General features: G+C 39.8%; 1 protein-coding gene across 1 annotated transcript; it reads right to left on the reverse strand.

Moving 5' to 3' along the window:
* Window positions 1-9,039: 9,039 nt before the first annotated feature.
* LOC116888521 (ribonucleoside-diphosphate reductase subunit M2-like) lies at window positions 9,040-10,421 on the reverse strand. Its single transcript, XM_032889820.1, has one exon. The coding sequence runs from the start codon at window positions 10,365-10,367 to the stop codon at window positions 9,168-9,170; it is 1,200 nt and encodes a 399-aa protein (XP_032745711.1). The 5' UTR covers window positions 10,368-10,421; the 3' UTR covers window positions 9,040-9,167.
* Window positions 10,422-12,637: the final 2,216 nt, after the last annotated feature.

Here is a 12,637-nt window from a genome sequence, read left to right on the forward strand (position 1 = left end):
ATCACCTGGATTGCATTGAAACATGCCTAAAAGATTAATAAAACCAACCACTTTGCATGGGAAGATGATTTCAAAGGCAATTAGACCTGAAGAGTTCTGATATTCACAATGTTTAGATTATTTATAAGACCAAAATTGTTGATATGGATGGTACAGTTATTAAAACATCTCCACTTTTATAAAGAAGTCAAAAATGCTGTACCTGGTCAATAGGATAAGTATCTTGAAAGCAGCCCAATAGTTGCCCACCACCATCCATTCCAGTCTCCAGGGTATACAATTGTAAAGTCATTTAAAAGAGTTTTCTTTTTCCTGTCAGAAGAGAAATACATGATGCCTGCTCACCAAAGTAAATCTACAGAATGGTTTAACCAGGTTTAATCATCCAGTGACTCACAAACTGTTGTGCCATACATGGGATCATAGTCTCCGAAACTGAGATTGCCCAGGAAGCCTCAGAAGGCCACACAATGTATGACAGAGCAATGATCCTACAAGAAGCCTCTGAGAGGGGCCATAAGTAAATATGAGAATCCAAGATGCTGAAGATGCCAAAAGCATGGATTGTCTCTTGAGCAAAGTCACAGTTATGAGTGCAAGTAAATCAAGAGACAAACCACAGGAGTACATAGTTGGGAAGATGTAGGGGTGAGTATATTCAAGCTCAAGTAATACCAGTACATGCCCTGATACCTGACACGGACCCATGGGCTTTCCTATTTTGTCTGCTGGGTTGCAGCCTTGCTTTGATTCTTTGCTTCCTTGCTGCCCTTTCATTCCTCTTTTTCTAGAATGAAAATATTATTCTCTGCCATTGCACATTACAAATATGTGAACAGTTCTTCAATTTTCAAAAGGCTGAAAACTAAGAGTTTGGGATCTGGACTGGAATATTTGAAAAATGTTGAAGTGGTTAAATCCCTGAGGTCTCTTAGAGATGAATTTATCTTGGGAAGGTTACAACCTTTGGGGAATGGGATGTTAAAGATTGAATATGTGGAATGCCCTTCACAGTTGCTTATGTTGTATATATAATCTACTATTTTGGGTAGTTGTAAAAAGTTTGGAGGTCAAGGTCTATTTGAGGGACAAATGCCATGGAGTATGTTTTCTAGGGAATGTCTTGTCTCTGGCACTTGACTGTATCTCTGCCTTTGTTTTCTGTCCACCAGAATATGGACTGTTCCGGCCATATACTCATGCCACCATGCTGTTATGCCTTACAACCAGCCCCATGAAGACAGAGACAAGAGGCCATGGACTGAGACCTCTGGAACAGAGAGACAAAGGCAATAATAGCTCACTCTAAATTGTTTCCACCAGATATTTTTGTAACAGAACTGTACAAACTAACAGCCCCTGAGAAATGAACTTTCTATCTATGAAAGAGTCAATATTAAAAATTGGTCTCTCTCATCTCTACAACCACACACATCAAAAGTTATTGGGATGGAAAGACTCCCCACCACTTCTCCTGTGAGTTTTTAACCCCAACCACAAGAAAGAGGGAAATCTAAAGGGAAAGGTTAGACATCAAAAAATCTTCATAAGAAGAGGGCAGGTCATTGTAATGGAAATAGTCTGTGTCCTTCTTTACCATCCAGTTATACTTTTTATTTTGGTGACACTGTTTCCAATAAAAACACCCAAAGTAGGAATTAAAATGTGCTGTCATTACACATCAATGGATTCACTTTCCAAGAGACGACCATTTTAGAGTCTTATCCAGGTTCACTAAAAGTTCTACTTTTATTCCATTCCTCAAGCTCACCAAACATAAAGGAAGAGCTTCCTTTCAATACATGGTCAGTACCTAGTTCATTTTTGTAGAGACACAAAAGGGTAGCTGTCCTTATCACGCAGCCTCCTCTTTGAACAGATATGCATCCCTGGACATCGAATTATGCCTTTACATTCATTCTTAGGGCAACTGCTCACAAAACCAGTGGCTGCTTGGTTTTGCTAACAGCAGTAGGACGTGATGCACCCTACCACATGAGGCATTTTCTATTTCCAATATGAAATGTTTATTTTTCCTAGTATCATTTTTTTTGTCTTCTTGACAACATTTTGTTTTGACTTGGCTGGAATTTTTTTTCTTTTCATTCCATTTGAGAAAACCTCATTTGAATCAATGTCCTTTACCAGGTACACTTCGTAAGGTAGATCTTGTGCTTTCCTCACTCCTTAGGTTCTTTCCCACTGAGAACCTGCCATTGAGAAATTTTGTGTACTTAACAAGCTGTGTTTTATTATTTCTTTAAATAGTGTTTAGGCATGTATGTCTGTGTATATGCACATGAGTACAAATGACCATAGAGGCCAGAGGATTCCCTAGAATTGGATTAACAGACAATTGTGAGCCTCCAGATGTGGGTGACAGGAACTGAACTCAGGTCCTGTACAAGAATAATGCACGCTATTAACTGCTGAGCCATCTTTCCAGACCCAAAATCTGCTTTTTCAGATGAACATTTAAGTTACATTTTTTAAATTTTTTTATTCTCCTACTTGAAACCCTCACCTATAACCTTTGTTCCTCTTTTTCAAATTACCCCATCCTCTCTCCCCTTAACCACTGAAAGGGTGCTCTCCAACATCTCCCTTCCCTGAATCATCAAGTCTTTACAGGTTTAGGGACATCATCTACCACTGAGGCCAGAAAAGGCAGTCTTCTGCTACATATGTAGTAGGGGGCATGGACCAGCCCTTGTATTCTCTTTGGTTGTTGGTTTAGTCCCTTGGAGGGCTGAGGAGTCTGGTTTAGTTGATGCTGTTGTTCTTCCTATGGGGCTGCAATCTCCTTCAGCTCCTTCAATCCATCCCCTAACTCTTCCGTAGGGATCCCTGACCTCAGTCCAATGGTTGGCTGTAAGTAGCTGTATCTGTCTCAGTCAGCTAAAGCAATGGCAATGCCCAGTTTTGTCAACAGTGGAGTCATCATCTGCCTAGTGTCTTATTATTTTGAAATTTTATAAAGATACACCAGTCAATACTTTATTTTCTGTTCTTGTTCCTATAATAAATTGTCCATTCCCTGTTTATAACTTTTAATTACCAGATAATGGTGTCACAGCTAACTCAAAAGGAATGTTTTCCCTGATTGTATAATTGTTCCAAGCTTGTTTTCTCATCTTAGTGAAATTAGCCCTTGACACATGAAGTTTTATAGAGTTGCAGTGTTTAGAGGGCTCAAATTTATTTGTACAAATTTAGGAGTTTTATAAAATCATTATTAGGAATTATGAAATCATCAAGTCTACACAGCATTACTACATGAGAGTACATCTTCATGTTAAATCTGCCCAATAGTGTGGGCTAATGCCAAGGACTCATTAGCTTATGTAATAGTGACAGAAAAAAACATACATATTGGCAGCAAGAAGGAACCTTGCCTTAGAGCTCATGCATGCCAGTACCTTCAAAATGGTGGGCCATCTCCAGAAAAGTCATGTGCATGCTGATAGCCTTTCCTTCATGGCTTCTGACAATTTTAGCAGGGGATAATATTTAATTGATTGCTAAACACCTTTTTATTTGACTTTCTTTTTTCATGACACATGTTCCTGCATGGTGGCCCATTATGGGTTTAAAATGCTTAGTCACTGAGGCAGGTTGCACTCTTTGTATCTGGAGCAGATGTTTGTGGGGAAGATACCTGTTTGCCTCAAAAACAAATTCTACAGTAAACATGAGTGTTTATTCAACCCCACTCTAGCAAGCCCTCTTGAAACAGCTAATCCTTTGGAAGGCCCATTTGCTAAGAATCTGTTCTCTAACAAGTCATGAACCACAATGATACGCAGCATTCATTTGTGTGGGATATAAAACATTCATTTGTGCTTTACTTTCAGGTTTCCCTCTCTCTGCTAAACTCCCTTCTGAAGACCCACTGTCATCATATGCAAGTTCATGCACTGAGACTATCTCTCAACAAACTCGGGTTGGTAGAAACAGTTAATATTTTCCCAAAACTGTAAGAGGTAATTATAAAACTTGGCTTTTATTTTGGTACATTATGTCATTGGGTAGAGATTCCATAGGCCCCATTTTCCTGTCAGAAACCAGCACTAAGCCACAATAGGCTGCCTTAGTGGAGGCTATAACCTTGCTCCTGCCTACACTATTAAGTGCAACTAATTTCCCTCTTCCTGCTGCTACTTACCACCCTAAGTCACAGCAGTGATCTGTGGGTCACTTTCATTCCCATCTTCCTGCATCCCTTTTCTTCACCCCAATAGTCTCATCTGATACATCTGTCCTTTTCTCTTCCACCTGCACTGCAATCTCCACAGAATCCTCTGACATGGCAGCCTCGTCTCTAGTTTTTTGTACTCCTGGAACTGATAGGCATCCTTGGACAGATATAGCCCCAGATCGAGCCAGAGAGCCAGGCCAAGGCCAGATCTAGGACAAAAATCATGCTAACAGTTAAATCCAGGCCCTGGTCCTAGCCTTCATATTTATAGAAAGCGCCTATTATACTTGTCTTCTAGGACATCTGGAACTAAATTGAGGGGTAACTCATTAGGAAACCAAATCATGAGCTGCCATATAAAGTCAAGTTGAGATTTAGTCATTGACCTAGATGCAGTACATAATGGAGTGCATCAAATCCAGAAACTTGAAAGTAGAACCAAATATCCAGAACTAACAGACTTCCAGTGCCATGTCCAGGATCATCACCAGATCCTGCCCATTCCCTTTATCCAATATCCAAGTCTGCCTTCAAATCCTCAAGCTACATGTCTCAAGACCAGACTGCTCACCAAACTCATTATACAAGTCTTTTCTTGGTCTATGACCTCTATCACCCCAGGTCACCAATGGCTTCTTACTCATGCCAACATCAGAACCTCAGTCATTCCCATCACCAGTTCCAGCCGCCTAATCAATTCCTATCAGATTAAGCTGCCCATTCTGACCTTTCTGGTTCCTGTCTCAAACCCTTACAGCAGATAGGTAGGTTACCCCAGGCAATGTGAATGGATCAGGGAAATAACAAGCATGAAAGAGACAATTTCCACAGCTGAAATAACAACTGCTGATCTGGCTGCCTCTGAGAGGAAACTGGAGAGTGGGGACTGAAGTGTAGTAAGGGGCCTGGGGAGAATATGACAGCTGAGAGTGCAAGGGTGTATTCTGGTAGTTAAGGAGTACCATGGAAAAAGCAAGGGCATGATCCTTAGTGTTACCACTCAGACTGGTCTGAGATGATCTGGGTCAGGCAAGAAAGGTACTGTGTGGCAGATAGTAGGGGGTGCATTGTGAAGGATCAGCCAACAAAGTCAGCAAGCTCAAAGCTGACTCGTTGAAAAGTCAAAATCAAGATTAGTATATTCAGTAGCCAATGGAAAAAATGTAATTGATAAATTGATATCTCCAGGTCCTTGCCATATAACAAGCTATAGTCTTCTTTGTTCGAAAGGAAGGATTTATATGTCTGCCATTCAATAAATGATCGAGGGTTTGTAGAAAGGTCACAGGACTTTCCTTAGTTGCCAGTGAAACCCTTTTGGTTCAAACCAGTCTTGCCTTTGTGTATTTTGTTTTTTAATTTTCATTCATTGGTAAATTTCTATTAGCTTCATCATGAACACAGCCTGGAGCATGAATAAAGTCAATTATTTGACAATATCCACATGTAAAGGTTCTTGCAAGCAGAGTCATAAAAGTGTTATGTGAGGCTGGCAAGATGGCTAAGCAGATTTAGGCTCACGCAACCATGTCAGATGATCTTATTTCAACCCCTAAAATATATATAGTGGAGGGAGAAAATTGGATCCCTTAAATTGTTTTCTGACTTCCATATGTGAACACACACAATAGATACATAGACAGATACATAGATTAGATAGATAGATAGATAGATAGATAGATAGATAGATAGATAGATAGATAGATAGATAGATGGAATGTAATTTTCAAAAAGTGTTATATCCATGTTCAAGTCGCAATATCTGCCTTGGTATCCAGGCACACAGAAGCAGGAGTGGCCATTAATTTCCATCCCTGGCACACAACCCCAACCTAACGCTAACCTAACCCCCAATCCCAACCCAACCTATCCCCCCTAACCTAACCTAACCCCTACCTAACTTAACCCCAACCTAACCCCAACCCTAACCTAACCTATCCCTATCCCCAACCCAACCCCAACCCTTATCCCTAACCCCAACCCAACCCTAACCCTAACCTAACCCCTAACCCTAACCCAACCTATCCCTAACCCTAACCCTATCCTAACCCCAATCAACCAACCCTAACCCTATCCCTGAGCTATCAGAGTGGGATTGTACCCAGTGGAGTGACCTTCCTCTTCTCAGAGGTGAAGGGAAGGGTTGGAGGAGGAGCTGTGTGAGATAGGAAATGAGGGGGGCTTCAATCAAGATGCAAAGGGGATAGATAAATAAGTAAATATCAATGGGTAAAGGAGAAAAATTAACCCTCCTATGACATCTATACTTGCTTAATTTTTGCTGAGTAGAAAATCTTATAAATTTTAGAAAATAAATGTAATTCCTTTGATTTAAAAAATATGTTGGATGACTCAGACTTCAGCAATTGTGAAAGTCGCCCCTCCTGAAGACAATAAGCATTTAGATGCTCTGACATGGTTAAAGCTACCTAGAAAAGAATGGGTGGAGTTTAAATGGATGCGGTCAGGACTGTTGAAAATTAATAAATGCCATATCCTGGAAGGTAGTTAATTAATTCTGCCAAATTTTAAAACAAAATAAAGGCAGAGTGTTCTCAGAAGAGGAAACTATAATAGACATCAAATGCTCAGGGTTGCTAAAAAGTATGCGGAGCAATATATCAAGACTTTTTGTTGATTCAAGTCAAAATTAATACTCAAATCTTTAGTCTGAGATGTATGGAGAAAGCCACTTCTATTTTATATCATCCTATAAAAAATTGTAACACTAAAATTAGCTTTTGAAAAACATACCAAGTAAAAGATTTTATATATTATGCTTAGGAAAGATAATACCATTAAATCCTATCAACTTAAGCAGGGAATATTTTCTCTCATTGACATAAACAAATTTAATATTTTTGTCTCTCTGGAGTCATTTCGAAAACTAAAACATTATGATATGATAATTCATTGATTTAAATCTATAACACAATGTAGAAAAATCACAAAACCAAAATTTTTCAACAATTGCTATAAACTCATGGTAGAATTGCAATATGAGATGAGAGGTGACCTTAGCAATTATCCTCTGATGTGTTATGGGAGAGGTTACTCATGTATAGACCTCAGTTTTATCTTCTATGAAGTTAGGGAAATGATTAACTTGTCTCAAGGTTGCTTTTAGAATCAAATAAAATAATGGTGTGCAAACAGTACATTGTGAAATGTTATGCATGCATACTATTGTATCAATAATATTTCTTTCTCGATTTCTTGTCCTTGAATTATTGGAGTGACACTCTCCAGTAGTTTCATAGTCTTTCAGAGACCATTGTAATTTGCTTCTGAAAGAATAAGCTTTTTCCCCCACCACATGAAATTAGAGATTGCCTCACTGTCAGAGTTTATAGTCTGTCTTCAGTCAGTTCAGGGAGATAGGTAGATGGAATAAGATTGTATTTATGGTTTTAACCCTGTGGAAATGTTATCCTACTTTTCTTTGACGTAATGTTTCTTGGCGCATCATTTTGAAATTTTATGTCTCAAAACTCTAACAATGCTTTCTTTTTCATGGTTTTTACTAGTGCATACTCATCATACACAGGAATGGCTTTCATAAGGACATTTTCAAGCAGGTATACCACATAATTTGACCATGTTTCCCCCATAACTCTTCCTGCCTCCTTTGTTCTCACTTCCCCACTCCTGCTAGTCCTCTCCACTCCCCTAAATAGTTCCATTCTTTTTTTTTTTGCAATTTCGAAACTTGAATTTATTAATTTTAAGTAACAATAATTTACTCATATTACAGAAACATATCTATACAATAAACTAACCAGGGTCATACATCTGACTTGCAGTTATCTGGTTAACAAGGAAGCTGGAGATCATTGTGAACTACCCCAGGGAATGCTTGCTGTTTTGGTTAAGAGTCCCACATATACACCAACTGGCCTCGAACTCGCTAGGTGAATTCTGGCTATTGTTCTGTTCTCTAAACACAGATTAATACACAAAAAGGCAGATTAAGGTGAACCAGCTGTTATCTGTTATCTACTGGTCTGTACTCCAGTCTGAAAGGAACACACATTAACATCTCATACAGTACTGGTTTTCTGGTGTTTAGGAATTCATCAGGTAAAGCCAGGTATGGTCACAGAAACCTTAATCCCAGTATTTGGGAAGACAGGCAAGTTTGAGGGTAACCAGGTCTACATAGCAAGTTCCAGGCCAAGCCAGAGTTACATAGTTAAGACCCTGACTTTAAAAAGCCCTATAAAGGCCCTTTCAAGACTTTGTACTAACTAGGAATGGGACAAAGTACAACTTGAAAAAAAAATACTACTTTTCACACAAATGAGACAGAGTCAACCAGAAAGTGTCCCAAATCTCATCTAAGTTTCAAGTGACTCCTGAGGTCGAAGTTCTCCACTGAACCCCCTTGTGAACTGATCCACGGGGTACAGGACCGAACTTCAAAGCTGATGGAAGTTCCCTGAAGAACAAAGCCTGGAAATTGCTTTGTTCAACACTGGCTTAGTCACTTAAGACTCTGAATGGGGCTGCCCTCAGTGGTAAATGGATCACTTCCTACTCGGTCTAGAAACCAAATAAAGCAGGCCTTCCCCTAGGATAGTACCAAGTCTGTGTGCAAAGTGCCAGTTTTATTATTTACAAACTTGTTAAGTAAACTCTCCATGACTGCAGGAAACAGTAAGTGAGGTTGGCATCTAAATGTTTAATAAACCTGCTTGCTTGAGGGTCAGTGCTCATGAAGCCTGGCCGGGTGAGCTGTTAGTGCTTTGATGAAGCTAAGGGGTGACCACGCGACTTGGACAGGATCTCCCTGAGGATCCAAGTAGCCATTGTTTTAAGTATGCTTCCTTCTAGTGGCAAACCTAGCAAAGGACGACGAGGTAGCTACACGGCTTTTAGACACCAGTTAGCAAATTTAATGACAATTAGTGGTGTAGCCAGTTGTTTGGTTTTTTGCTGATTTCTTTTTTTTAATGACAAGGGAGAATAATCAGCAAAAGAGCACACGGATCGGTTGCTTAGAAGTCAGCATCAAGGTGAAAGAATTCTCTGTTGAATTTGACATTACTCCCATCCTCTGGTACTCGCCTACTCGCTTCTCAAAGAAGTTTGTTTTTCCTTCTAGTGAAATATTCTCCATGAAGTCAAATGGATTTTCTACTTTGAAAATCTTGTTAAAACCCAGCTCCAGCATAAGCCTGTCGGCCACAAACTCGATGTACTGCTTCATCAAGGTACAATTCATCCCGATGAGCTTCACAGGCAGGGCCTCCGTGAGGAACTCCTGCTCTATCCTGACCTCGTTGGTAATTATTTCTTTTACTCTCTGCTCCGACGGCTTGTGTATCAGGTGCTTGAACATCAGGCAGGCAAAGTCACAGTGCAGACCCTCATCTCTGCTAATAAGCTCATTGGAAAATGTAAGGCCCGGCATCAGTCCCCGTTTCTTGAGCCAGAATATCGATGCAAAAGAACCAGAAAAGAAGATTCCTTCTACCGCGGCGAAGGCCACAACTCGTTCTCCATATGTAGCCTCTTTGTCCCCAATCCAACGCAAGGCCCAGTCAGCCTTCTTCTTCACACAAGGCATTGTCTCAATGGCGTTGAAGAGGTATTCTCTTTCTTTGGAATCTTTAATGTAAGTGTCAATAAGGAGACTGTACATTTCGGAGTGTATGTTCTCCATGGCAATTTGGAAGCCATAGAAACAGCGGGCCTCTGTGACTTGAACTTCTTGGCTAAATCGCTCCACCAAGTTCTCATTGACTATGCCGTCACTCGCCGCAAAGAAGGCCAGAACATGAGATATAAAATGTCTCTCATCTGGTTTCAGAGCTTCCCAGTGCTGAATATCCTTGGAAAGGTCCACCTCCTCGGCAGTCCAAAAGGAGGCCTCAGCTTTCTTGTACATCTGCCAGATATCATGGTATTCGATGGGAAAGACAACGAAACGGCGGGGATTTTCTCTCAGTAACGGCTCTTCCTCAATGCTGGGCTTAGTGGGTGCTTTACTTTCCAGTTCGGCGGAGTCCTGGAAGATTCTCCTCGCAGCCTTGCTAGCCAGGACGCGGGCGCTGCTGAGGGTTAGGGGCGTGTTCTCCTTGTCAGCCAGAGTGAGTCGCTTCAGGGGCGACAACTGCAGCTGCTGCTGGTCAGCGAGGGTGGCGAGCGGGGCGCGAACAGAGAGCATGGCGAACGAAGGCAGAGGTGGAGACGACGAGTAGAAGAGGGAACAGCTGGAATCCGGTGCCAATAGTTCCATTCTTATTTTTATATCATATATGTATACTTTATATATTTATACAAAACCTAAGATCCACAAATTAAAGTAAACATATAATATTTGTATGAGTCTGACTTAATTCACTTAGCATGAATACCTTCAGTCGCATCCATTCTTTTTTCAAATGACACAGCATCTTTTTTCTTTGTGGCTTAAAAGAAATTCCATTGTATATATGAACCAGAGTTTTTTTTTCACCCATCTTCTGATGAACACTTGGGTTGGCTCCATAACATAACTGTTGTAAATAATGCTACAGCACACATTGATTTGCAAGTATCTCTGCAATAATATTGAGTTACAGAAGCCCTCAATAAATATCTTTGAGCGGTATAGCTATGTAATGTAGTAGATCTATTTTTCATGGTTTGAAAACCTCTATACTGATTTCCACTATGGCAGGATTAATTCACATTCCTATCAGCAGTAAATAAGGATTCTCCTTTCCACAGGTGCTCAGCAGTATTTATTGCCATTTGTTTTGTTAATGACCACCACTCTGAATGGGGCAAGAGGCAGCCTCAATTGGTAGTTCTAATTTGCATTACTATGGTTGCTCTCACCATTGGGTATTTTTCATATTGCTTGACCATTTGTATTTCATCTTTTGAGAGCTGGTTATGTCAATGTCCATCTGTTGATTGGGTTGCTTGACTTCTTGGTATTGAGCATTCTGTACTCTTTATATATTTCAGATATTAGTCCTCTGCAGAATACCTTCATTCCAACTTTGCAATATATTTTTCTTATCCATCCAGTAAGAATCTATTTGATATTTTGTTTGGGGGGTGGCCTTTGAAAATTTTTACATTTAATTCCTTAATCCATAGCATGACAGTAAAGTTTCAGCTGATTTTTAGTTTAAAAACTCAACTATAGCATCATTTGTTTGATCAAATCCCCCTGTATGTTGATATGTAGCCATGTTCTCTTCTGTATCTTCTATAAAGGCAGACGTTCATATTGTGCTCAAATTTTGGGGCTGAAAACAGTGTCTAGATATCTAATCTAAGCCCATTCTTTTTTTTGTTTTTGTTTTCAAAGCTATACTACTTAATGAAAAATCAGTACTAAAACCTTTAATCTAAAGTGGAGTCATCCCTGATTCTTGTACATAGAACATTAGCAGAGCCCTTGACAACCCAAGTTTATTTAACCAGAGAAGTAGTGACCATGAATTCAGTGTCTAGTACTGGAGACCAGCCTTTCAGCATGGCCCCTGAATCAGTCAAAACTTTCTAAACAAATGCATGTAGCCGCTTGGACCAGACATCCCCAGAATATGCATGTAGCACTATTTTAGCTATAGCAAACTCAAAGTAATTAGGAGAACAAAACAAGAAGAAAAAGCAGCTTACGACATGCAGAACTAGGCTGGTATACACAGCTAGACCACCTCATTCTCCCAAAGTTGAAGACAAAACAACTTCATGGCATACTTACAATAAGAGCACTCTCTATCCCTGAGAAGTGAACACTAAATAAAGGCCTTTATAATTCTACCTAAAGGAATTTTTAAAATGAGGTAAAGCCCTAAACGTCTTCATCTTTTGGCTAAAGTGTCTATATTTCTTTGTCACATATGACTATATCCTAGTTATTATCTTTCTCTATAAATAAAATTATTGATCAATCAGAATTACCCTTACTTTCTGGAACCATTTCTTCTAAAACAAGAACATAGTATGTGTTCTCCCTTAAAGCAATGAGTAATGAATCCAAACTTAAACTACAGCTACAATACTGTTAGTCTTTGGCAGAAGGGCAATTATAGGGTAAACATTTCTGTTATTAGCCTGTAACATATTGATTGGTTCAGTCAAGTGAGTTAGGAAGCAGCACAATTGGTGAGCTATTCCTAGCACATGTTTCCCAGAGGATGGAGGACTTTGCAATGACCTTTTGATGCTTATACCATCACAGGTTGTTCCCAGAATAGTATGGCTTGATTTACAGTTTTTAAATTTATGGTGGTCAAAAAGTGATGCATATTCAGAAGAAATAACTCTTTCCATTCTGAAATTTGACTTTCTTCGGTGCTGGTGAAGTGCAGTGGTAGATGTTCTCCATTTTGATGGATGGAAGTGAACCACAGCTATCACTCAGTCGTGAGATCATGGTAGCAACACAAGAGATACTCTGAACTGCATTGGATGGCTAATCTATGGCTTCCATTA

The sequence above is a fragment of the Rattus rattus genome, chromosome X (genome assembly GCF_011064425.1).
Source record: "Rattus rattus isolate New Zealand chromosome X, Rrattus_CSIRO_v1, whole genome shotgun sequence".
NCBI classification, from domain to species: domain Eukaryota; kingdom Metazoa; phylum Chordata; class Mammalia; order Rodentia; family Muridae; genus Rattus; species Rattus rattus.